The 23342-nt window shown below is 42.1% G+C and overlaps 2 protein-coding genes across 10 annotated transcripts; both read left to right on the top strand.

Annotated features, from left to right (window-relative positions):
- The first annotated feature begins 392 nt into the window (after positions 1-392).
- cops2 (COP9 signalosome subunit 2) lies at positions 393-5775 on the top strand. 2 transcript variants are annotated; one of them, XM_020099469.2, is made up of 13 exons: positions 393-564; positions 962-1075; positions 1171-1248; positions 1320-1454; positions 1565-1654; positions 1754-1831; positions 1946-2120; positions 2209-2387; positions 2615-2667; positions 3166-3263; positions 3363-3445; positions 3784-3842; positions 5192-5775. In XM_020099469.2, the coding sequence occupies exons 1-13, from the start codon at positions 511-513 to the stop codon at positions 5334-5336; spliced, it is 1341 nt and encodes a 446-aa protein (XP_019955028.1). In that variant the 5' UTR covers positions 393-510; the 3' UTR covers positions 5337-5775. The 2 variants fall into 2 exon arrangements, with proteins under 2 accessions (XP_019955028.1, XP_019955029.1); XM_020099470.2 differs by having other exon boundaries at positions 395-564; positions 1329-1454.
- Positions 5776-5920: 145 nt separating this feature from the next.
- Positions 5921-22877, top strand: secisbp2l (SECIS binding protein 2-like). 8 transcript variants are annotated; one of them, XR_011242752.1, is made up of 19 exons: positions 5921-6204; positions 10164-10381; positions 11306-11633; positions 11747-11885; positions 12439-12662; positions 13434-13458; positions 13607-13722; positions 14237-14347; positions 14457-14567; positions 15557-15724; positions 15926-16067; positions 16274-16449; positions 16564-16696; positions 16792-16954; positions 17804-18024; positions 18354-18508; positions 18824-19043; positions 19461-21755; positions 21793-22877. XR_011242752.1 is itself a non-coding variant. In XM_069525837.1 (19 exons), exons 3-19 carry the CDS (start codon positions 10236-10238, stop codon positions 20078-20080), a joined length of 3198 nt encoding a protein of 1065 aa, XP_069381938.1. In that variant the 5' UTR covers positions 5951-6204; positions 8001-8141; positions 10164-10235; the 3' UTR covers positions 20081-22877. The 8 variants fall into 8 exon arrangements, 6 of the variants coding, with proteins under 6 accessions (XP_019955023.2, XP_019955022.2, XP_019955021.2 ...); XR_002203249.2 differs by having other exon boundaries at positions 5942-6204; positions 11747-11906; XM_069525837.1 differs by adding an exon at positions 8001-8141 and having other exon boundaries at positions 5951-6204; positions 19461-22877.
- The last annotated feature ends 465 nt before the right edge of the window (positions 22878-23342 follow it).

Here is a 23342-nt window from a genome sequence, read left to right as displayed (position 1 = left end):
ACTGCAGATGTCAGATTAAAATATAGAGAATGTATAAATTGAGGCCAAATTTATACATTTTACTTGAGTAAAACTACTTAGCAACTTTCCTCCACTGTTACATATTGCAAGTAAATGTATATCATTTTATAGAAATATTATTATTCTCTATGCAGGTAAACATTTATAAAAGAGATCTTATAGAAATATCACACTTCTACAACCAGGTAAATTAATATAAAAAGACATTTTATAGAAAAGTCATACTTCTTCGTGCAGGAAAACTTGTATAAAAGAGATCTTATAGAAATATCACACTTCTACATCCGGATCACTGCAGCTGGCGAAACCTGTTTTAAAGTCGTAGCTTGTTATTATCTGAGACGATCCAACAGCGCCATCTATGGACGTGAAGCGGCTCCTGCGCCTCTGAGCCCAGCCTGACACACCGTCCTCTCACCGCCGCTGCCAAACACAGCACAGGCCGGGGCCAGCGTCTGTCTCCGCCGAGGGATAAGCTACATCGCCGAGATGTCTGACATGGAAGACGATTTCATGTGCGACGACGAGGAAGATTACGACCTGGTACTTACCGCTGAATTCAAATGGAACCTCCATGTTTGTGTTTCGCTGGGCGCTAACTGCACAGTGCGGGCTGGGCTAGCTGTTTAGCTAGTTAGCCTGTTGGCTAATATCAAGCTGAGAGCGGGGGACTGCCGTTAGCCAGCTAGGAGGCTAACGGCCAGTAACTATCGCTGCTAGGTACCAGGCTAATGTTAATACACAGCAAGCGAGCCGGGAAGCTAGATTAGGGTTTGTGCTTTTAGCCGTTTATGTGTCGTTGTTCAGTCATCAACCGCAAGCTGGTTAACAAGCCGATGTAGTGACAGTAAGACTTTGTTTGCTACGATTAGCCCTGTGTTAGCTAGCTCAGAGTTGCTGGTGTGTTTTATTCACGAACGTGCATGTGCTCCAACAACAGGAATACTCAGAGGACAGTAACTCGGAGCCAAACGTGGACCTCGAGAACCAGTACTACAACTCAAAAGCCTTGAAGGAGGATGATCCCAAAGCAGCACTCAGCAGCTTCCAGAAGGTGGAGTGGTGGTGTCCCTTAACACAACATGTTGTCTGTCTGTGTGTGTCTGATATGACTTGTGTTGACATCTCTCGAACCTGTGGTTTGCTCAGGTGTTGGAGCTGGAGGGAGAGAAAGGAGAATGGGGATTCAAAGCACTGAAGCAGATGATCAAGATCAACTTCAAGCTGGTATGCTGTGCAACATGTGCCGGTAGACTGAATTGTTGTGTTATGAGTGATTGTTGTTTTCTTGTACTTTGACCCTGCAGACCAACTTTCCAGAGATGATGAACCGGTACAAGCAGCTCCTTACATACATCAGAAGTGCTGTCACCAGGAACTACTCAGAGAAGTCTATCAACTCCATTCTGGACTATATCTCTACCTCCAAACAGGTATAAACATGAGACAGAGTCAAATCCAGCTGACAGTTTCATGTGTTGTGTCCTAGAAATTTGGAGAATCAACTATTTGAAATGCTTTATCGTGTTTCCTATCTTACTAGATGGATTTGCTACAGGAGTTTTATGAAACCACACTTGAGGCATTGAAAGATGCAAAAAATGACAGACTGTGGTTTAAAACGAACACAAAGGTACACAACAATTCTTCACTGTTTCCAATTGATCTCACATTATCATTTCCCTGGAAGACATTTGCTCAGAAATGTTATTTTTTTGTTCCTCTGCTGCAGTTGGGGAAGCTGTACTTGGAGAGAGAAGAGTATGGGAAACTGCAGAAGATCCTGAGGCAACTTCATCAGTCATGTCAGGTAATTGGGCAATTTTTTTGGATTGAATATGCAGTGACATCTTGCTTTAAACTGATATGAATATTTGCCTCAAGTATCTAATAGGTGATTGCTCTGTTTTTATATCAACTACAGACAGATGATGGGGAGGATGACCTGAAGAAAGGCACACAGCTGTTGGAGATCTATGCTCTGGAGATCCAGATGTACACAGCACAGAAAAACAACAAGAAATTGAAAGCCCTGTATGAGCAGTCACTTCACATTAAATCTGCCATTCCTCACCCGCTCATCATGGGAGTTATCAGAGGTGCGATGGTGTACATACAGCTTTGTGTGGTGTTAAGTACTGTTATGGCTGTTTGCTAAAGGACTTGTGCTTGTTTGCTCCCAACCAGAGTGTGGTGGGAAGATGCACCTGAGAGAGGGGGAGTTTGAGAAAGCTCACACAGACTTCTTTGAGGCCTTTAAAAACTATGACGAGTCTGGAAGCCCAAGAAGGACAACATGCCTGAAGTACCTGGTCTTAGCCAACATGTTGATGAAGTCAGGAATAAACCCTTTTGACTCTCAAGAGGTAGGAAATTTGTTTTACATGCTTACTTAAGCATGCACTGCATTCCTTGTATGCAAGAATATGAAACGGGGGAGTTTGCAGCCTGCAATTTTGATAAAGCACAGGTCAAATGTGTGTAATCAGAATGAACTGCTGAATGAACATGAAGGGTTTTGTGCTCAATTACTGAACATTTTCTTACATTTTTAAGTTCCATTTCTATTTTTCTTCCTATTTTTTTTCCAAAGGCCAAACCATACAAAAATGACCCAGAGATCCTAGCAATGACAAACTTAGTAAGGTAAGCATGCAGTTAGGTAAGATGGCATCTGTTCATAACACAATTATTCTCCTCTATATGTTGTAACATTTCATACTCGGCATTGGGCACTTGACTGTGCATCTTCATGTCACAATCGAGTTGATGAGGGGTGTCATGTTATTGTTGACGGCTGAGATCATACAAATGTACACATAATGTAAATTATGTTTTGAATGGATTATTTATCTCTGACATAGATTCTTAACTTTAATGCCATCTGTCAGCATTTCTGCTGGGCTTCTCATTCCCTTTGTCCAAATTGCATATTAGTACTAACAGCTTGGTGTGTGCAGATCAACACATCTTATAATGCCTGCCTAGTTATTTCGGAGCCAGGAATCCACACCCAAAACTGTAATAAGAATAGTGTTTACATACAAGTCTGATATTTTTCGATGTGTTTGGATGAGAGTTGTTCAGTGGGTCACGGAGACACAATGTATACACTATAACAACACTGGCTGTTTTTCTTTCCAGCGCCTACCAGAACAATGACATTACTGAATTTGAGAAAATTTTGAAAACAAATCACAGTAACATAATGGACGACCCCTTCATTAGAGAGCACATAGAGGGTGAGTGGCCATCGGGACCTCAGTCTACATGTTTGATGAATCTGTTGAAAAAGTACTGTCTTTTTTAAGTGTGGCTGATCATGTGATGTTTTGTTGCAGAGCTCTTGAGGAACATTAGAACTCAAGTACTTATCAAACTCATCAAACCCTACACAAGAATACACATCCCTTTCATTTCTAAGGTAAGTCTAAATGTCCTGCACAGTGACTGAAGGCCACGTGACGTTGTGGTTTCATTGAGATTTCTTTATAATTATGAGATTGGGTGTTTTTTTTTGTTTTTTTGTTGAATCTTTCTATAAATAATGCAGAGATATTTATGAGATAGATATTAATGCTTTTTCCAACACTTACTTTACATACTTGCATGGTTTACTTTCTCCATGGGTCTTTTGTTAATACACCTTACACAATGTCAACCACAGGACTTGCAGTGTGTTGAACTCTAATGTTAAATCAGACTAGTTGATCTACTTCTTTACAGATTTGAGGATGAGTCTGATTTGTTGTTGTGTTTCAGGAGCTGAACATTGACGTGTGTGATGTGGAGAGTTTGCTGGTGCAGTGTATCTTGGATAAGTACGTTTCTCCCTCACATGATTTCTGAGAAGTCTGAGAATTAATAACTTCCTTCCTGTAAATAGTGCTGTTTCCTCAAAGCAGCCATCATTTGACCCTTAAGGGTGGCAGGTGTTATGACAGGACAGCTTAAGTGACATAATTTGCTTGATTGTTATCTGGTACTCACTGCTTCAGTGAGAAAAATGTCAGATTACTATCACTCCATCTGAACTGAAACTGTTGAGAGAAATGTTTACCTAGTCATTTTTCCATCATGCTCTGTGATGTTGATGGGATTGTGTTTTTCATTAATATCATTCATTTAAATGCAGACAAATACAAATCCCTTGTTTAAAAAAAAAACCCACAAGAAACTTCTCTCCCGTCTGCAGGAACACATGTGTCCAACGTCTCTGTTGCTCTGTTTAAATACTTGTCTCATAAACTCCAGACCGAACCAAACAAACTCAAAGCAAACTCTAAACACTGCACGGGTCCCAAGAACCTCTGACTAGTGCAGAGTGGGGAAGAGAGGAGGGAAGACAAGCGACAGGGTAATAATGTGCGCCTGCCCCAATGCAGAAACAGCGGGGGCAACCATCCTGTAGCGGCGGGTCGGTATTGTTGGGTACCTTCTGTACTGTAACAAAACAGTACCGTGACAGTTTTAAAACCATCAACTTGGTACCTAAGTATCGGTTCTCATGACACCCTGACATGCAATACTTATTATAATATAAATGTAAGGACGTATGAAATGCATAAATGATAATTAAAAATGAATTTATACAGTGTAAACAGAATATACACAGTCTGAGAATACATACAGAGAGGAATGGATTGCACATAAGCCATTGAATTGCACAGACAGAAATTCTTTTTGCAGTTCAGTGAGTTAAACCCTCACTGAACTGAGTCGTTGCAGTCGTGTGCGAGTGGTTCTACTGTGAGCAGTTCAGGTTGTACAGTCTTACTGCTACCTGAAGAAATGTTGTTTGTTTACTTTTCTGCATTCTCACACATTACAGCAGCCAAATAAAAATTTTGCTGCTTTCAGATGTGCACTGAACTCATAATCTCCTGACATTCTCCAGAGTGTCTCATTCTAGCCCCCTGAGCAAAATCTCTTCATAATGTCAAAGTGAAATCATGTCAGAACACAGCAAGAAATAATCTTGAGGATTCACCGTGAGAGATTTGGCAGGTTGATGACATTTCTAGCGATGGATGCAAAACTGAAAAAAGAAAACTAATATCTGTGGATGAAAAAAATGAGCCATAAACCCAGAAGACGAGACGTCAACTTGAAAAGTTAATATTCAACAGGTGTGGCATCGCCCCTCACTCTCTGTTCTTTTCTTTCTCAGCACAATCCACGGCCGAATTGACCAAGTTAACCAGCTACTAGAACTGGACTACCAGAAGAGAGGAGGGGCTCGCTACACAGCTTTAGACAAATGGACAAATCAGCTGAACTCTCTGAACCAAGCCATCGTTAGCAAGCTCACATGATGGCATGTAAAGTCGGGAGACAAGGAAAATGGCATGTTTGAATACATCCATAACGTATGCTACTGTGCTTCTTCCAGTATACCCTCTGAGACAAGACACACAGCACAGGTTTTAAGAATGCCAACAAGTTGAAGAAGACTTGAGAACCACCAGACGTGTGTTGTTTTGTCCCGATGAGAAGAAATCACCGACACTTATTTTTGTTTTTCATGTTCCTGATTGGCAGATCCATGTGCAACACACAAACGTTTCAGTTCTGTTAAAAAAAAAACAAAAACAAAAAAAAAAGTCCAAATGTGTATGAAAACGTGTACACAGTATTTAATGTATACTGTTGGTAATAAACAGATTTCTCTCAGCACTAAAAGGATTCAACTGCCTTTAAACTGTGTGACGGGATGAACATGGAGTTGAATAAAAACTGTTTTTAACTGATAAACGAGCCACGATGACACCTTCTTTTCGTTTGACTTCAGTCCATGTGTCTCGGATGTTTTGCAGCCACTCACGACTCTCTTGCATTTTCTGAGCCAATTAAAAAAAAAAGAAAGAAAAAACACAACAACGCTTTCTGGGCTCGAGCGGCTTCCGTTCCAGGTGACTCCCATTTCCACACTGACAGCAGTTTGCTCCGCGGCCACAGGCTGGTCCGAGCTCCGCCAGCTGACGCAGCAGCATCTAGCAACAGTTAGCAGGGGGAGTCCGATCATCGAGACCCCGGTGATCACCACCACCACCACCGCTCTTATTATCATTTCTGTCTACAATGAAGAAGTTAAAACGACCCAGCTCCTGACGTCCACACTGTGGCCGATGAAGGTTTGCGGCGGCGGCGAGGCTGACTGACATGGACGCTAGTGACAATAAGGTAAGAGTTTATTTTAAAATCCTTGTCTTTCTGTTGGGGTCTCGCTAACGCGTTAGCTTCTGGAAAAAGTGACGATAACGTTGGTTCAAGCTGACGAGGCCCAATTTTGGATGGTCGTTAATGTCATTTATACAATAACCACTCTGGTAAATGTGTCTACAGATGGATGTGTTTCTCAAATAACAATAAAATCAGCTCTTCGGGTCATTATAGCTCAACAGGGAGCAGCGACACTGTTATTCCATTTGGCTAGTAAGCTAACATTCAAGCAGCTAACGGTAACCGCAGCTCATGATGTAAAATAAAAAATGGATAATGCATTTATTTCCAATCGTCACGTTGCATTTGTGTTTTTCCTTTATTCTAAAAACGACTCCAATGTGTTTTCATGACAATATTCACGTGAGTTAAACCCTTAAAGCCAGTCCGCGTTTAAACGTTAGCTTTCTCTGCTAGCTTGCCAGCTAGCTGAAGCTAAACACCCCAGCTGTCATGTTGACGGCGCAGCTCGTGTATGAAGCGGCTCCACGGATGTTCACCGGCCGTCCTTTTCTTTTGAATGCTACCTTATGGAGACAGTTTGCGGAGGGAGACTCGACAGGGAGGTTTCAATCACGGTAGGAATGTGAGCAGGAGAGAGGTGTCAGTGGGGCGGAGAGGTTTCATGACCGTCACAGGAGGAATGTCTGGTTCTTCTGCATGTATGACATTCCTGCGACGCTGCTCGCAATGTAGAAAGTTTGGTTGTGCTCGGTTTGTGTCGTGGCTCACGTCCAACATGATCAATCACTGTGTCTAAATACAGGACAGGCTGCACCTAAACGTGTCTTATCTACACTCAAGTGGTAGATTATTAACTACGTCCAGCTCAGTGTAACAACAACAGTTCTGCAGCATGGAGATGACTATGTCAACTGTGTTTATTATTGTTGATTCTTGTATTTTTGCACAAAATTAAACCGCATTAAAAATCACATTCCTCCAAAAATGTTCATGAATTTGTGCCAACCCCTCTCAAACTTAACCCTGCAGCCTCCATGAAGGTAGGAGTTATTGCAGGACTGTTATATCAGACTGCAGTAGTTTTTTTTTGCTAGGTGTTCCCAATAAACTGCAACTGCATGGTCCTGTACGTGTACAGCCCACCCTGCAGCTGTTGTACAGGAGCACATAGTGTAAGGTGGTGGTGGTGGTGGAAAGCAACTGGTGTGAAAATGCTTGGACAAACAGAGGCTTGTGAGATCAGTAGCTCCCAGTTGAATCTCTCCCGAGTTCTGTCATACCCAGCGGATGCACATCTGGGTCTGACCTCATTGTCTTTTTCACAATCGCAGCTATTCTCACTGACACAGAGATGCACAAAGACTCATGGTTGAATCAAGAGATTCATCCTAGGACCCGCACTTGACCCCTTTCTTCAAAAATCTATTTCTCTACATGGTCAGATTTCTCCATCAGCGTTCACAATCCAAGATTCACCTGTGCAGGAGGCCTCCATGTTGTGGCTTGGTATTTAATTTGCTTATCCTTTAGTACTGTCCCTACTTTATCCTCTCAAACATAATCCTATAACAACCTATCAGCCATACTGGACCATCGTACATGTTCAGACCAACCGCTGTGGCGTTAAATCCTAGCAGCCATACATCAGTCCAAGCATGGAGGCTGTTATTAATCTTTGGGAGTTAAACATACCTTTATTTATATTTGTAGTTTCTTCTTTTTTACTGAACTGGCAAAACAGATTCCATTCACCATCACCCTTTTTTTTTTTTTATTATTATTTTTTTTTTTAGGTAGGATGGATCCTATAGATCACCTAAGGAAAACTCAGGGATCCACCCACAGTCAGTAGCAGTGGAAAACAATAGCTGTCTGTGTGACATCCACTGGCCGCACTGTTCCTCTATTCATGCATCCCGACCACTGTTTCAGAAGTGAGGGGGCGTCTTTGTACTCTAAACCCTGTCACCTCTCCTCATCCTTTGCAGAATAGTAGATTATTTCAATGGGAGCTCTCGCATAGAGCTGCTACCTTGGGGTAGACCATGTGAGGAGTGTCAGATTAAAGCAAACATTATAGTATATTGATTAGAGGCCAACTGATATGGAGTTTTGGGTGCTGATGTCGATATTAGGGAGTTCAACATTTGTGATGATGATATATCGCCGAATTTATAGATACAAAAATGATAATGATTTCTAAGAAGTCATTGTCTTATCACAAAGAAATGCGATTTAGGCTTGATATTTTACACTTAAACTATGAACTTTATTATAAATTACTATATACGTAACGGTTGGGGGCTAATAAATCCCCTGGCCTCTAATGTTGATAATTTGACTTTCGAAGGATTGCTATTTTAAAATATGTAGTAATGCAACATGGGAAGTGCTATTCTTTCAGATCTTGCATATAGTATACATAGAACAAACGCCCATTTTCTGATTTGATTTTTGCTTGAAAAAGTGTCATCAATAAGCAATAACCTAACAATTTGAAGGCCATGTCTCTACTTTACTACAGAACAGTAGTCTGAAGTCCCTGGTTGAGCTTGGGTTCCGTCTGTATTTGAGTCCAAAACCTCAACTGATCTTTAATCTTTGATCTTTCTGTCTGCTGTATCATTTGTTTCACCACAACAGCTTCAGTGTTGACTTGATATGATCAGCCTATAAATCTTGACAACCATAAAACTAGACTGAATAGAAGAAGACCTTGAGTCAGTCCACAGTGACATAATGAAGCCATTATTGTGCCTTTGTCGTTTTTGGCTTTTTGACTGATTTATGTTTTTTTTTTTATTGGATATGTTGTGATTCACCAAAGTTCCATGATACCGGCAACTCTTTATAAGGGCTTCAGAAAGAAATATACTCTCTGCTCTAATGGGTCACTACTGTTGATTTATTAATAAATATATATAGTTTAAACTCCATATGGTAGATGTGAGGGTCTTCCGTCTCTGTCCAGTTTATTAAAAAAAAACAAAAAACAGCCAAGTCCTTCATATGATAAAATAACCAACAGTTTATGTCAGTTACTTAGAGAGAAGTTACCAAACAAAATATGTATCTGCTATCACCTTATCAGTTTTCATTGCAGCTACAGCTAAGCAGATTTGACCATTTATAAAATGAAATCTCTCTCCTTTTGGCTTTGAGGTACAGAGTCTCATGTCACCATATTAAAATGAAGCCGCATCGATGACCAAAAATGTTCTTGAACTTGTTGTATGCTTTGTGGTATGCCTTTAATAAACTCAGAAATGTTTTTATGTCCTTGTTCTTTTTAGTGATGGCCCTAGACACTTAAACCATCTGTAAGCAGACTGAACAAACTGGAACAGTATGAGGAAACACATTGCTCAGCTGTGATTGCCACTAAATACGAGAGGCTGGTAGACTATGTACAGCTCTCTCTGTCCCTGTCTGTCATTCAGGACTAAAACATTCTTGGGCTCAGATAGATTGTGCAATGCTGTTGTTGTTTTAAGTGATTTGAGAGGTGATGTTGGAAAGTTTTGTCTTTAGACCTATTTTTATTTAAGGACTATCTGACTAACTAAAGCCAAGACAAATTACTGCACCCTACAACTGTCCCATTTGTTAGGTAAGGAATGGCGATAAGAATAATAAAATACTATCATATGTTGTCTCATGTGGATAGATATGGAGAAGGTAAAAAAAGGTCTTGAAAAAAACATGCAGAGTGTTGTGACTCATGTGAGCAACTTTATTTCAGCAATTTGACAAATCTGTGCTCCTTCTCCTAATGTCAGCTGTGATTGGCTCCAGCCCCCCCACAGCCCTCAACGGATAAGCAGTGTAGCTAATGGATGGATGTTCTGTGCTCTTTGCCATAGACCCATTCTCTCTCAAATGCACCACGGAGTCATTCATTTGGCTGCCGATGCTCATGGTGTGATACTAATGGCTGTTCATTTGTCTCTTTGCAGGATGTGAAGCTTTCAGCCGAAGTGGAACCGTTCATCCCACAGAAGAAAGGTCTTGAAGGAACCCTGGTCAGCATGAGTCTTTCTGGAGAGGCCAGTGGTGGAGGAGGCAGCGGAGGTATTGGAGGAGGAGGAGGAGGTGGTGGCGGGGTGGAAACCACTCCCATACCAAGCTACCTCATCACCTGCTACCCTTTTGTCCAGGAGAACCAAGCCAACAGGTACTGTTTCTCTCACAGGGGGAGATTAGGGAATGAGTGGCATTCGCTTCTACTCCATTAACTCTGGTTAAAGATATTAATAGATTTTGCCAATGCTTTCAATTTAGGCAAAAATATAGCCATTCCCTGAAGCATTGTGGGAAGTCTGGTGCCCCCATTTTGAACTGCCCAAGAACAATCTTCTCTCTTCTGGACCATTCTATTTCCAGAATAACTCTGTGTACTATGAGAAGAAGAGAACGCTGTGTCCCTGAGGTTAGGCCTCACTGAAGAGATCATGATCACAGCCTTGAAACAGTGTACTGAGTGAGAGCCATTCGATTGCTCTGTTGTTTAAGACTGCTTAATTATGAATGGAAACCTCCCCAGAGTTACAGAGTTTACATGGAAGCAAAGTTTGTGTTTCCAGTGGCTCTTTCTTTGTCCAGAGTGATCTGCTGTATCCTGCACACATCCGCTCCTTTGTTTCCTTCCCCACCATTTGAATGCAAGGAAATAACCCACTATAGTAAACCGGCTGTGAAAATATCATCTGGATCCTTATCAAGCTTTCTCCATACTACGTGTCACTCCCTAACTCACCAACCATCACACACATGTTGGGCACAACCTCTGTCTTCCTAAATCAACTAGCATTTTGTGGAGCACAAAAAAGTCTCCCACACATTATTGTTGTGTTTGTGTAGAAGAATACAATATAAAAAGTGTTTTGAATAAGTAACACAAAGTTTAAGAAACCTTTACTCAATGCTGTGATTTTCATTCAGGATTTTGTAATCATGTTTTTCTTAACGCCATGATGCCTGTTAGTAATGACACTTAACGTGTGGGGGGGGTTTTCACCCTGAACGTCACGGTCATTTTCAAAGCCCAGTATTCAAGAAAAATTTGTCGAAATTAATTTTAAACTCTATTGCTTTACAGGCAACATCCTATGTATAATGGAGGGGAGCTGCGCTGGCAGCAGCCTAACCCTAACCCCGGTGGACCGTACCTGGCCTACCCCATCTTGTCTTCCCCCCAGCCTCCTGTGTCCAACGAGTATGCTTACTACCAGATTATGCCTGCTCCCTGCCCACCTGTCATGGGCTTCTATCAGCCCTTCCCTGGCACCTACACAGGTCCTGTGCAAACTGGAGTAATCAACCCAGTCTCAGCAGATGTCGGGGAGAGGCCACTGCCTCTGGGACCAACATATGGGATGGCCAGTCAGAGGGGGAGAGGCATGGTCAGACCTAACGTTCTCCCAAAGGTACAGAATGTCAACAGCCTTATTGTGATACTGTCACATTTACATCATAGGTCATTTATTTCTTTTCATCCAGCTTATTTAGTGAGTAACCCTGCCTTTCCCCCCCCCTGTAGCAACAGTTGGGTGTGTGTCAGCCTTCAAGAGGTCGTCGGCCTCCAACAAGGAATGTAGCTGTGCAGAAGGAGGTGTGCACCTTGGGGCCCGATGGTAGAACCAAGACCGTCATGCTGGTTGATGCAGCACAGCAGACCGGTAAAAATACTGTGGCAACAAGTAAATATGCATTTTAGTGCCTCTTTGTAGGGTGTGTACAATATTTTGACAAAAAGTTTTGTTTTATTTCTTGTATCCTGTGGCTGAAAGGAAGTTCGGGCTGCAAACATTCATCAGACTTTGTTAAAATTGGCAGCCTTTCCTTTCAACAAGAATTATTCCTGTCATTGAAGCACAATGCAGATAAGAGCAGTGTCTGGTCTTACAGGTTGATGATGCTTGTGCCTAAGTTCATGAATGACCTGGAATGCAGAGTTTCCAGTCAGAATGGTTAACACGTGCATCTCTGCTTCCGAGAAACCAGAGCCTGTGTGAATACCTTAGGTATTGCTGTTATGGTTATGATGTCACTTGAAAAACATCATACAGGTAACTCGAGGTCAAAGACTGAGTTCAGTGAGTCTCTGTGGATTAATCTCCAGTATGCATAATTGTTTTTTACTTACTTTGATGTTAAATGCAGTATTATTCCACTGTGTCACACCGTGCAACAAGTTTACTTCATGTCTAGTTTCTCCTCCCTTGCCCTCAGATTTCCCAGGTGAGGTATCAGGGCGATGTGCTGCTGAGCGGGCCAGTCCTCTGCTGTGGAAGAACCGAACAAAGAGAAGACGGGCGTCCCATCCAGCTGAGAACTACAACGAGCAGGGCACCTGTGAGGCAGATATAGACAGTGACAGCGGATACTGTAGCCCCAAACACAACCAGGCCACTGGGGTAACACAACGAACAACAGAGCATACAGCAGCACCTACGGTATGTTAGCTACTTAGTCCCAGTTTAAACACATTTTGAAGATATTGTTTTGCCTAATATTCCTTTAAATACCTTATGCTTCAGATCAGAACTGTCTTCATTCTGGTTTGGTTCAACGCTGAAATTCACAGTTAAAAACGTGAAGCATAAAATAAGGATAATTTGGCAGGTAGCAAGTCAGGGAGTAGAGTGAAAGGGATCTAAAGCCTCAGTAATGCGACGTATTCAGACACAAAACAGAATATGTGGACATTAGTTAAGAGAGAAAATTAATTCAAATCCTTGTGAGTGTGAAAACTAAACACCTCCACCTGCACCTCCCTCACCTGCAAAAAACAGTTAAACGAATAATTTGTCAAAGATGAGATGTCAAACACAGATTTGGAAATGTAAAGTTTTTGCTCTTTAAGCAGCAAATAGTGTGGTTTTGTGTGATGGGTGGACTTAAAAGGTGTGCCCCAATGGTACCCCAGACTTTTTCTGGGTGTGTCTAATTGTAGGTAGTACAGACAGCCTGTATTTAATTTCTGGGGTAAAAGACACCCCGAACGTTTCTTTATAATACTTTTAAAGAGTGTTGTCATTTCCACCTGTCAGAACAACTAGGACATACCACAACACACAAGTCTTCACTTATGGAGCAACAGTAACTGGTGTTTGATTTAATCCTTAAAAATAGTTTTGTCCTCACATTGTTACTAGCAGGTTTAACATACACTAGATATATTAACTTGACTCTACCCTTTCTATGTTTTTCTGTGTGTCGTACAGGGAGTAGAGGCTGGTGTCATGACATGTAAGTTTGAACAAGGTGTTCAAATCTTTCCTTTCCTCTTATCCTCACATCATGCTTTCATAGCCATAGTTATTATTCACCCTGTATCTAATGTCTTACAAATTCTTTTTTGTACCTGACAGTTGTTATTTTTCTTTTTATTTGGTAGCAGACACCTGGGTAAATGTAGCCTCTCAGGCGACACCAAAGTCCTGGGGGGACAGGAACGGCCAGTTTCACAGAGCAGAGCAGAGGAAGAATCCTGAACAGCGGAACTTCTCACAGGTACAGTGCATCCCACTGGAGGGGATACTGAGTAAAAGACTGAAAGTCGCACAGCAAGTCACCATTCAGCTGTGGGGAGCAGAGTCCAAATGATGATAGTGGGGTTGGAATAAGAAATAAAAAATAAACAGCAGTTTAGACAATCGTGTCAAAACAATTAGAAGTGAACGAGCACTGAAGTTTAACAGTTGAACATTTTCCTATTGTGGTTTTGACTTTACAAAGTGATGTGCAATATAAGAATACCTTGCTTGCTTTAATTATAGATGCTAATTCATGTCATCATCTGACAACCAGTTCACACATGTCTTACATAAAACTATAAGTTTAACTCAAACATAGCGGTAAACAATTAAACAAAGCTACTAGGATTGTCTGTGTGACATCATTTGCTTCAGTGTTTGTCTCCTCTCCTACAATGTTGTAGTCACCAGACACTATGTGCACAAATCAAATACACAGAGGTTGTTGAGTAGCAGAATCTTGTCTGACTCCTCTGTTCTCTGCCTTTCAGGATTTCCACAATGGTTATCCAGGGCGTTTGCCACCCAACCAGTCCGAACAAAGACTTCAGCCAGCAGCGGTCACTGGCACTGAGCTCACTCCAGAGCCCCTCTACTTTGAGGTCAGAGAAGGTTTCTTGTGAATTCCATTTGAATGACTCACTGTTAACATGAAAAGTTTATGTTAGATTCTAGTATTTTGTTGTGCTTAAATATTTGCTACTTTGTCAGGATGAAGATGAGTTTCCAGATCTTGCTACTGGAGGAGCCATCCAACGTAGCACCAAGCCAGAAGCTGCTCCAGCTCAGACACACACGCAACCCAAGCTGCCCAAAAACCTGGTAAGAGAAGTGCCTCCTGAAAACGTCTGTCTTTGAAAGTTCTCGGTATCAATACTGTTTGCAGTTGATACCAAAATTTAGGTTTCGAGACTGATACCAAGTCATGAATTTCGATACCGATACTAAAAAAAAAGAAAAAAAAAAAAGAGTTGCTCTGTCTGAGCCAGTGGCGTCAGACTTCTGTAGTAAAAAAAAAATGGGTTAGAAAAATAATGGTAATAAAAGTTGTTAGAGCAGAGGGTTTTAGTTTGTGAGGCTACCAGTAATGTGCAGGCTAATCCTAGGTTTGAGCTTCAGCACCATGAAATGTCATTTATGCTCATTATATCCATGCTCAAAAAATCCCACAGGAAATATACGGCTCGTATAAAATGCAGCCAGTGTGAACAACTGACAACCGTTCTGCAGCCACTGTGCCCCGGGCGTCATTCATAAAGTATTGTTACTAATAAAATTAGTTATTGTACCATTTTCAACGGCTGGGTATCGCACCTTTCTAGTATTGGTATACTGTGAAACACTATTGCAGAGTGTGTATATTTTAATTGATATGACAACAGAAATGTATCTGCCCAACCAACAGAAGTAAACACAGGCGTCGCTCCACTGTATAATTCTTGACTGATTGCCAAGGAGGCGAAAATTGTTCTGAGTAGGTTTTTGTAATACCTCAGTTTTAAAGTCGGTGTACTTCTTTTTAATAATGCTATATTGGCACATGTCCCTTTTAAATAAAGCATCAAAAATCTTGAGTGACAGCTTGGAATTAGCATTAGCTGCCAGCACTAACACTACTTGTGTTGACTGCTCCTCCTGGCAACTGTACTGTTCCCTGCAAATGGTGCCTTCTGAAATTAGTAGCAAGGTGTGTGATGAACTGGCATATTGTGATCACTGTGGATGGAATCAGGCAGGTCAGTCAAATCATTGACCCTTGGTACCTCTAGACCCATTTTAAACACTCATTTCTGTCTCTACGTGCATCACAGCTGGATAACCTACCAGAAAACTCCCCTATCAACATTGTGCAAACACCCATCCCCATCACCACGTCTGTTCCCAAGAGGGCCAAGAGCCAGAGGAAGAAGGCTCTAGCTGCTGCCTTGGCCACTGCACAGGAGTACTCTGAAATCAGCATGGAACAGAAGAAACTACAGGTATTTACCTGCACTGTGTCTGTTGGTCATGAGGGTTGGGTTCACACTTAACAGTTTAAATGTTACGACCTGCTGATGCATTTCTGTGCCTTGTTTTATCAGTTCCTCTCTGTCCATCTTGGCCTATGAATTGATCTCCAGTTGTATTTGACTGTTTCAAGGTAGTGAACATGTTCTGTCAATTCCTTCCTTGCCTGGCAGGAGGCATTCACCAAAGCAGCAGGGAAGAAGAGTAAAACCTCTGTTGAGCTGGACCTGGGAGACATGCTGGCAGCTTTGGAGAAACATCAGCAGGCTGTGAAGGCCAAACAAATCACCAACACCAAACCACTGTCCTTTACAGGTATTCATAAACTCTATCACACATTAACGATTGATTTTAACATTTTAAAATACTATATCCCTGCATTCATTTACAATAATTGGATACACTGTCTGTAAAGTAACTTTGCTAACTGTGACTTAAAATAGCCTGAATTACCGCTGCCACAGAGAAGCCTGGAAATGCACACAGTCACATTCTGCTAACTTTATCATCCTTTTCTCCAGTTGGAACCACCACTCCATTTCACAGCTCAGGCTCGACCAATGTGCCCTCCATGTTGAAGGGTCACCAGCAGCCATACTCAGCCCCACATAATGCCCTGGATTCCACTGCACCCCGCATCAAGAGAGGGAAGGAGAGAGAGATTCCCAAAGTCAAACGGCCAACAGCCCTGAAGAAGGTTGATGATTTCAGTTGACGTTATAGATGTAGGAGCGGTGGGAGGATGATGCTATTAAGATGCTTTTTAAGAAGTCTTGTTTTTTACCTTCTGTTTTGTACGATTATTTTCTAGATTATCTTGAAAGAACGTGAAGGGAAGAAAGGCAAGACGAGTGTGGAACAAGAGTCCTCAGGCCAGGAGGAAAATGGAGATGAGTGTCTCCGTTTTACTGATGATCTTACACAAGAGCCTGCCTCCCAAGAAGGTGAAGCAGATTCATTATTAAGACATGTCGTACCTATATCTTTTAATCCACAATAACGGTTTCTAATTATTTCTGGTCTGTTGTTTTTACCACAGAGAATGGTCTGAGTGTGCCCAGTGATGCGTCCCTTTCCCCAGCCAGCCAGAACTCTCCATACAGCATCACTCCAGTGTCCCAGGGTTCTCCTGCCAGCTCTGGCATCGGGAGTCCCATGGCATCAAATGCGATCACCAAGATCCACAGTCGACGTTTCAGAGAGTAAGTTCACACTCGTATCCCATTTGGAGTGAGAAACAGGACGTTGAACAGGACAGACCTTTTGTAGGAATCCCTGGCATTAGTCTGAAAAATGCAGAATGTGGTGACAGAAAAATGGTTTGAGAAGCACATATTTGTCCCACTCAAAACTCACAGAGCCTTGGCTGTGAGTAGCGTACACTGAAAGTTAACTGGTGTTTTTAAGGGCGGAACTGTACAATAAAGAATTGTCGCATACGACAAGGATGCCTAGCACACTGTCCCTTCTCAGCAAAAATGTATGCCAGTGGTCACAAACACAGCTTTGTCCTTCTGTGTCCTCTGTTGTAGGCCTTTTGTCCCAGCCCACCCCTCTCGAACTGATTTTGCATTTAAAGCCTCCAAAAAGCTTCAGTAGCCAAACACCGCCCCTCAGCTCTGAGCAGCCGGACACTCAGACCGCTCTATGTCAACATTGTGATAAATGTTTCATTTACTACAAAGATAGTGGAACATTGTTTTCCTGTGTAAACTCTGTATAAATGTGGTGAGACACAAAGATCGAGTTAAAACAATGATCATAATATATCATCATCATAGTGATGGTTATTTTTCAATTACTTAATTGGTCTATGAAAACTAAACTAAAATAGCAGATTCTTTCAATAGCTTGTTTTGATGAGCCCACACTCACAAAACCTAAAACCTATTGAAGATGAAAATCAACAAATCACAATTATGAGCTACAGAACACATGAAGTTCGGTGTTTCCCAATAAATTACTTACACTGTGGCACCCTGTCATAACATGTTTTACATACCTCCATGATTTTATTTTCTGGGCCCTCTCATGTCTTATTTTCTCCACAGGTACTGTAACCAAGTTCTGAGTAAGGAGATCGACGAGAGCGTGACTCTGCTGTTACAGGAGCTGGTTCGCTTCCAGGAGCGGGTCTACCAGAACGATCCCACCAAGGCCAAATCCAAACGCCGCCTGGTCATGGGTCTCCGAGAGGTCACCAAGCACATGAAGTTGCACAAGATTAAGTGTGTCATCATCTCTCCAAACTGTGAAAAGATCCAGGCCAAAGGTGAAAAATGTCACAAATCTACCGCACCAGCTCATGTTATTGATCAAATTGTCTGAGGTCTGGTCAACTGTGCTGTAAACATGTGTAAAGCTGAAACGTTTCATCTGAATCTGCAGCTCTCTGTGACTTGTTTTCTGAGCTTTTGAGCGAGTTGCAGCAGCTTGTTCAACATTCCAGCTTCATCAGTCACATGTTACTAGATGCTAAGTTCTGCAGCCCTTTATCCCATTTTAGAAATTTCACTGTCAAAGTCATTAGCTGTTTTTTTTCCTACATTGATTTTTTCCAATATAATTCATTTGAGTCACTAATTATTTTCTGTGTTTCAGGTGGTTTGGATGAAGCTTTGTACAATGTGATTGCCATGGCCCGGGAGCAGGAGATCCCATTTGTGTTTGCCCTGGGCAGAAAAGCTCTTGGACGCTGTGTCAATAAACTAGTGCCTGTGAGCGTGGTTGGCATTTTCAACTATTCTGGAGCCGAGGTAACGCAATGCCATCCACTACAAGTATAATTTTGATGAATTGCTTTCCATCCATCCACCCACTTAATCGCCTGTCTGTCCGTCTGGTGAACTAATGTACTACCTTGGAGAAACTTTTGTTTTTTATTTATTAAAATACACTGAGGAGGTTGTTTTCTCTGTCTGACATTTTTACAGATTTCTGAGGAAATAATAAACCTCTTTTATAAAACATCTGACTTATTAAGAGCTATGAGTTTTTTACAGTTTGATGCAGTTTATTTTTTCTATTTTTTGCCTCTTTGTAACTCGATCAAATCCCTCTACCTCCTTCAGGGTCTCTTCAACCGTTTAGTGTCTCTGACAGAAGAAGCCAGGAAGGCCTATAAGGACATGGTGTCAGCTCTGGAGCAGGAGCAGGCCGAGGAGGCGCTGAAAAACGACAAGAAAGTCCCACACCACATGGGGCATTCCCGTAACCACTCTGCTGCTTCTGCAATCTCCTTCTGCTCTATCTTCTCCGAGCCTATTTCAGAAGTCAATGAAAAGGAGTACGGTAAGCTCCCTCATTTCTGTTTTACATCATAGATCTTAAGGGGGATCTTTAATCAATTATTCCAATTATTTACTATAAACTAAAATTGTATGGATTGGATTATGTGTCCCAACTAGTCACTGAAGTTTGGACTTCTGGTTTATTTGGAATCTTTATTCAATTTAGACATTTTATATAAAACCTTTGTCTGAAAAGTAATAAGCAACTACAGCTGTCAGACATACGCTGTGTAAAAAGCTCATCCCTCTGACATGTAGCAGACTAGAAGTATAAAGCAGCCGGAAATGGAAATAAGTGTAATTTTTTCAAAATTGCACCAAAGTACAGAATTTGAATACATGTCCTTTGCTTCCACCACTGACTGTAATTTAGCTGAGATAAGAAAATTGAACCTAACAAATGTATACATTTCTGCAGAGACCAACTGGAGGAGTATGGTGGAGACTTCAGATGCTCCAGAGCCTGTTGAGGCTGAGCAGAGTCGCCCTGCACCTCCCACAGCCGGCCAGAAGGACACTGAGCCTCTGGCAGCCACAGCCAACGCCGCTCCGTCTACCTCCACCGCTCCGCAGTCCAGGGCAGGGCCTATGACACAGGGTACCGGTGAGAGAGATGAGGTGCGGGTGGACGATCGGCTGGAGCTGGCCTCACAGCAGAGCACAGAAACGGGCTCGTTGGATGGAAGCTGCAGGGGTCCGCTGAACTCCTCTATCACCTCCACCACTTCCACCCTCGTCCCTGGGATGTTGGAAGAGGCGGAGGAGGAGGAAGAGGAGGAAGAGGACTACACTCCTGAACCTATTTCTGTGGAGGTGCCCACCCTCAGCAGCCGCATCGAATCCTGGGTGTCAAAGACCCTGGAAAACCTGCAACTGGGAAAGAGCCAGGAAAGTACGGAGGACGAGGAGGAAGAAGATGAGGAGGAGGAGGAGGAGAGAGGGCAGAGTGAGGATGAGGAGGACCTCGACTCAGCAGACATCACAGAGACGACGTCGGAGGACAAAGAGCAAGTGGAGGCTAAGAAGGTCACTGGCTGAAACCGCTTGTCCTCCTCCTCCCTCTTTTCTTACATACAGTCATTCGCTCTGTCCTCTGGCTCTCACACATCCCTCTTCACAGCAACCAGCAGCTTTTCTCCTCTGTCTCTAACCCCTGACACTAGACATAATCTCAGGTATCCAACCAACTGACCAACACTCACACGCAGCTTGTTAACGTGTTACGGAGAAACTGACCAACTTACAAACACACAGGCTCGCAGACCAACCAACAACCAACACATTTTGAAGGATAGTAGTGACATTTATTCTGCCCATAACCTGCTACACTTGAAACAGAGAGAAGCTTTTGATTCTCCTCCTCTCTAACTGAACTCTTTTAGAGCCGAGGACTTTTCTGGGAGCAAGTGATGAGCGCTAAAAATGTTGCTGTCAGTAGCTCACAGAGAAGGAAGGTTGGAACCTTTCAGCTCCCATCTTACTTTAAACAGAGGTTTACAGCTCTGCAAGTGTGTGTGTGTGTGTGTGTGTGTGTGTGTGTGTGTGTGTGTGTGTGTGTGTGTGTGTGTGTGTGTGTGTGTGTGTGTGTGTGTGTGTGTGTGTGTGTGTGTGTGTGTGTGTGTGTGTGTGTGTACGTACACATGTAGTTTGCTGTGTTTATTAGTTTTATTCGTGTAAATAACTTGTTTTCCTCTCGTCACTGAGGGCAGGAGAGACGTGCTTATCTTAAGCTACATCCATACCACGACATTATCGTTTGAAACTCATCCCTGCTACAGATCCACCTGGCACCCACACTGCTCTGGCATTCTAGAGCCGCTAATACAGAGGTTTGGAAATGCTGCTGTCTTTGTTTTAGAAAACTCCACTGGAGACAATGACGCAGATTGGCTCATTTCTGCCACAACGTAGCTTTTGCTGATTCCTTAGGCTTCTATCACATGACCCCCTTGTAGAAAAAAACAACCGGCATTAGCAACATTGATAATCAATTACATGTTACATGTTGTCTTTGCTAAGTCGGTTGTGCTTCATTTTACACATTACGACGGTCGTGGATTCCTGATTACTCTGGCAAGGGCGTGCCCAGTGTGAGTGAGTGGTGATGTCATATGCGTTTTCAGGCATGTTAGCATGGACAGGGATTAAAACTGTTTACAGAGCCAAAAGGTTTGTGTGGACAGAGATCCTTTTAGCTTGAAAACGTCCTTTTCAAACTTAAACGTTGTCGTATGGATGTAGCCTGTATCTTTGCTTGGTTGGTATTTAATCTTCCTCACAGAACATTATAGTGTCAGGGGTTCTGTCTTTCTACCAAAACCACTCCCACCCATCAGTCTTCTGAGAGTGTTTCTTTTTTTTTTACGTTCAAATTAATTTGTTCCGTTCTGTATTCAGATGATTCAACTGACTTAACTTCCAAGAGGCGAAACAAGCTTTGTGTATATATAACCTCGTCTCAGTGGTTCTACTACAGTGTGTAATGGTGTGTCATTGATTTGCTAATTGTGAAGCTGTTTGGCGTTTGTTTCCTCTGACTGGGATTGTCCTCAGTTCCTACATGCTGTCTGTGCTTCATAAAAAAAATTATCTTCCCTGTGGTGGTGATTGTTGTCTGATTAGGGCGGAGCTCTCAAGCTGCCTCTCACCAACCTTACCTGATTCATCACTGGTGGCACGTCAGTGTTAAGCACTGCCTCCTCACAGCAGGAAGGTTCTCCCCAGTTTATCCGGGGCCACTCTGTGTGGAGTTTGCATGTGGGTGTACGCTGCCTCTTGCTCAAGGTCACATGGGATTGGCTCCTCCTGCAACCCTTCAAGGACAAGTGGATCTTTTTAAGTCAAAGAAAGAAATTGCAAATGTTTTGATAAAAATGCAGTTTGTATTTAAGTTGCTCACTTGAGGCATTAACAGCATTATGAAAGTAGTGGGAAAAACTAACACATAAATCAAATTAACCTAAAGGACAAGCTTGTGTTTAATCATCTTGATGAAGTTTACAAGTGCCCAAGCCTGTAAAATCTGACATGTCTGGTTAAAAGTGCAGTGAATCCTTGGAGAGCTCTATGGACTCACACTCAGATTTTGTCGGCACCCGGCTCAAACCTCCAGTATTAAATCATGTCGCCACAGCTGAGACGCTCTCTCCTCAGGGCAGAGTCACCAGTGTCAAGCAAGTCACCCCACAGTCATGCACATGCATAAACCCTTGTAAATACAAGTGTACAAAAGAGATTTTGATTTTGCATTGTATCAAGAAAAAAATACAGTCGTCCTGTTCTTAAAGCCATTTGATAGTTTTAACATTTTAAGAGTTGGAATCCAATCTGATAAAGGTATTTGATAGTGAATCGTGGTGAGATTAAAACCTGTCTATGATGGTGCGCCGTGTAAATGCAGTATGATGGGCTGTATGCAATGTGAAGCCTGAGATAGGAGATGAAGGTGTACTGAATGTCATACTTGGGATTATGAAAGTATTTCTGGTTTGATTCAAAGTACGCTGTGTGTAGGCTTTTTGTTGCCATGACTTCCATCACAGTGTTTGAAGTATGTTAATTGACAGCAAGTGTGTTTTTTGCACTATGTAAATATAGTACTGGTTAAGGTCTTGTAACTAATGTGAACAACAAAAACAGACAACAAAAAAAAAACGGTTCAATGAAGTACTTTTTTCAGCGTGTCCCTCGTCTTTATATGGATATTTAAGGCCGTCTCTTCTTCAGACTGTACATCACTACCAACATTGTTAGAGGCTGTTTCCCATAATCCTGTTATCGCTCTTAATCTATATGAACAGGTGATTAACATCATTAAAATGTCTGTTTCAGTACATCACCAGATTGATGCCTCGTGCTTTGTTCACTCGTGAGTTTCATTCAGCAGGTTCAGAAATCAGGTTTCACTAAAGCTGAAACAAAAAAATATATTTTAGTCTCATTTCAATGAAAAAAATTAAATGTGAGGTTTTGAAGCTGTTGCTTTGTCTCAGAGAGTAAATTGTGTGTTTTTCTGTTTTGGACTTTTCATAAAACAAGTAATTTGATTAAATCACTGTCCCCCTTTAAAATCTGTCTTCAAGATCCATGAATTATCATGAAATTTGAGGAAAATGTCAACAAAACCAAACTATAAAAAGTGGATCTGACTCCTTATCTGGATCCACACCAGAATGTAATGGGTTCTTCTCTGACCCATACTGCATGTTTCTACCAAGTTCTGTGTCAATCTGTCTGGGAGTCTTTGCGTAATCCTGCAAACAAACAAACCAACGCAGATGAAAACACAACCTCCATGGCG

This window comes from Paralichthys olivaceus, chromosome 1 (genome assembly GCF_024713975.1).
Source record: "Paralichthys olivaceus isolate ysfri-2021 chromosome 1, ASM2471397v2, whole genome shotgun sequence".
In the NCBI taxonomy this organism is placed as follows: Eukaryota; Metazoa; Chordata; class Actinopteri; order Pleuronectiformes; family Paralichthyidae; genus Paralichthys; species Paralichthys olivaceus.
The sequence above is the reverse complement of the archived record's forward strand: the minus strand, read 5'-3'. Positions and strand labels throughout refer to the sequence as shown.

What these genes read in the sequence shown, in the direction of transcription:
- cops2 (XM_020099469.2), top strand. Translation starts at nt 511, where the DNA reads ATGTCTGACATGGAAGACGATTTCATGTGCGACGACGAGGAAGATTAC. An exon ending in CATCATGGGAGTTATCAGAG is followed by an intron (nt 2,121 to 2,208) that starts GTGCGATGGTGT and finishes GCTCCCAACCAG; the next exon opens with AGTGTGGTGGGAAGATGCAC. An exon ending in ACATCCCTTTCATTTCTAAG is followed by an intron (nt 3,446 to 3,783) that starts GTAAGTCTAAAT and finishes GTTGTGTTTCAG; the next exon opens with GAGCTGAACATTGACGTGTG.
- secisbp2l (XM_020099461.2), top strand. Translation starts at nt 6,184, where the DNA reads ATGGACGCTAGTGACAATAAG. An exon ending in TAAAAATACTGTGGCAACAA is followed by an intron (nt 11,907 to 12,438) that starts GTAAATATGCAT and finishes CCTTGCCCTCAG; the next exon opens with ATTTCCCAGGTGAGGTATCA. An exon ending in GGCCAACAGCCCTGAAGAAG is followed by an intron (nt 16,450 to 16,563) that starts GTTGATGATTTC and finishes ATTATTTTCTAG; the next exon opens with ATTATCTTGAAAGAACGTGA.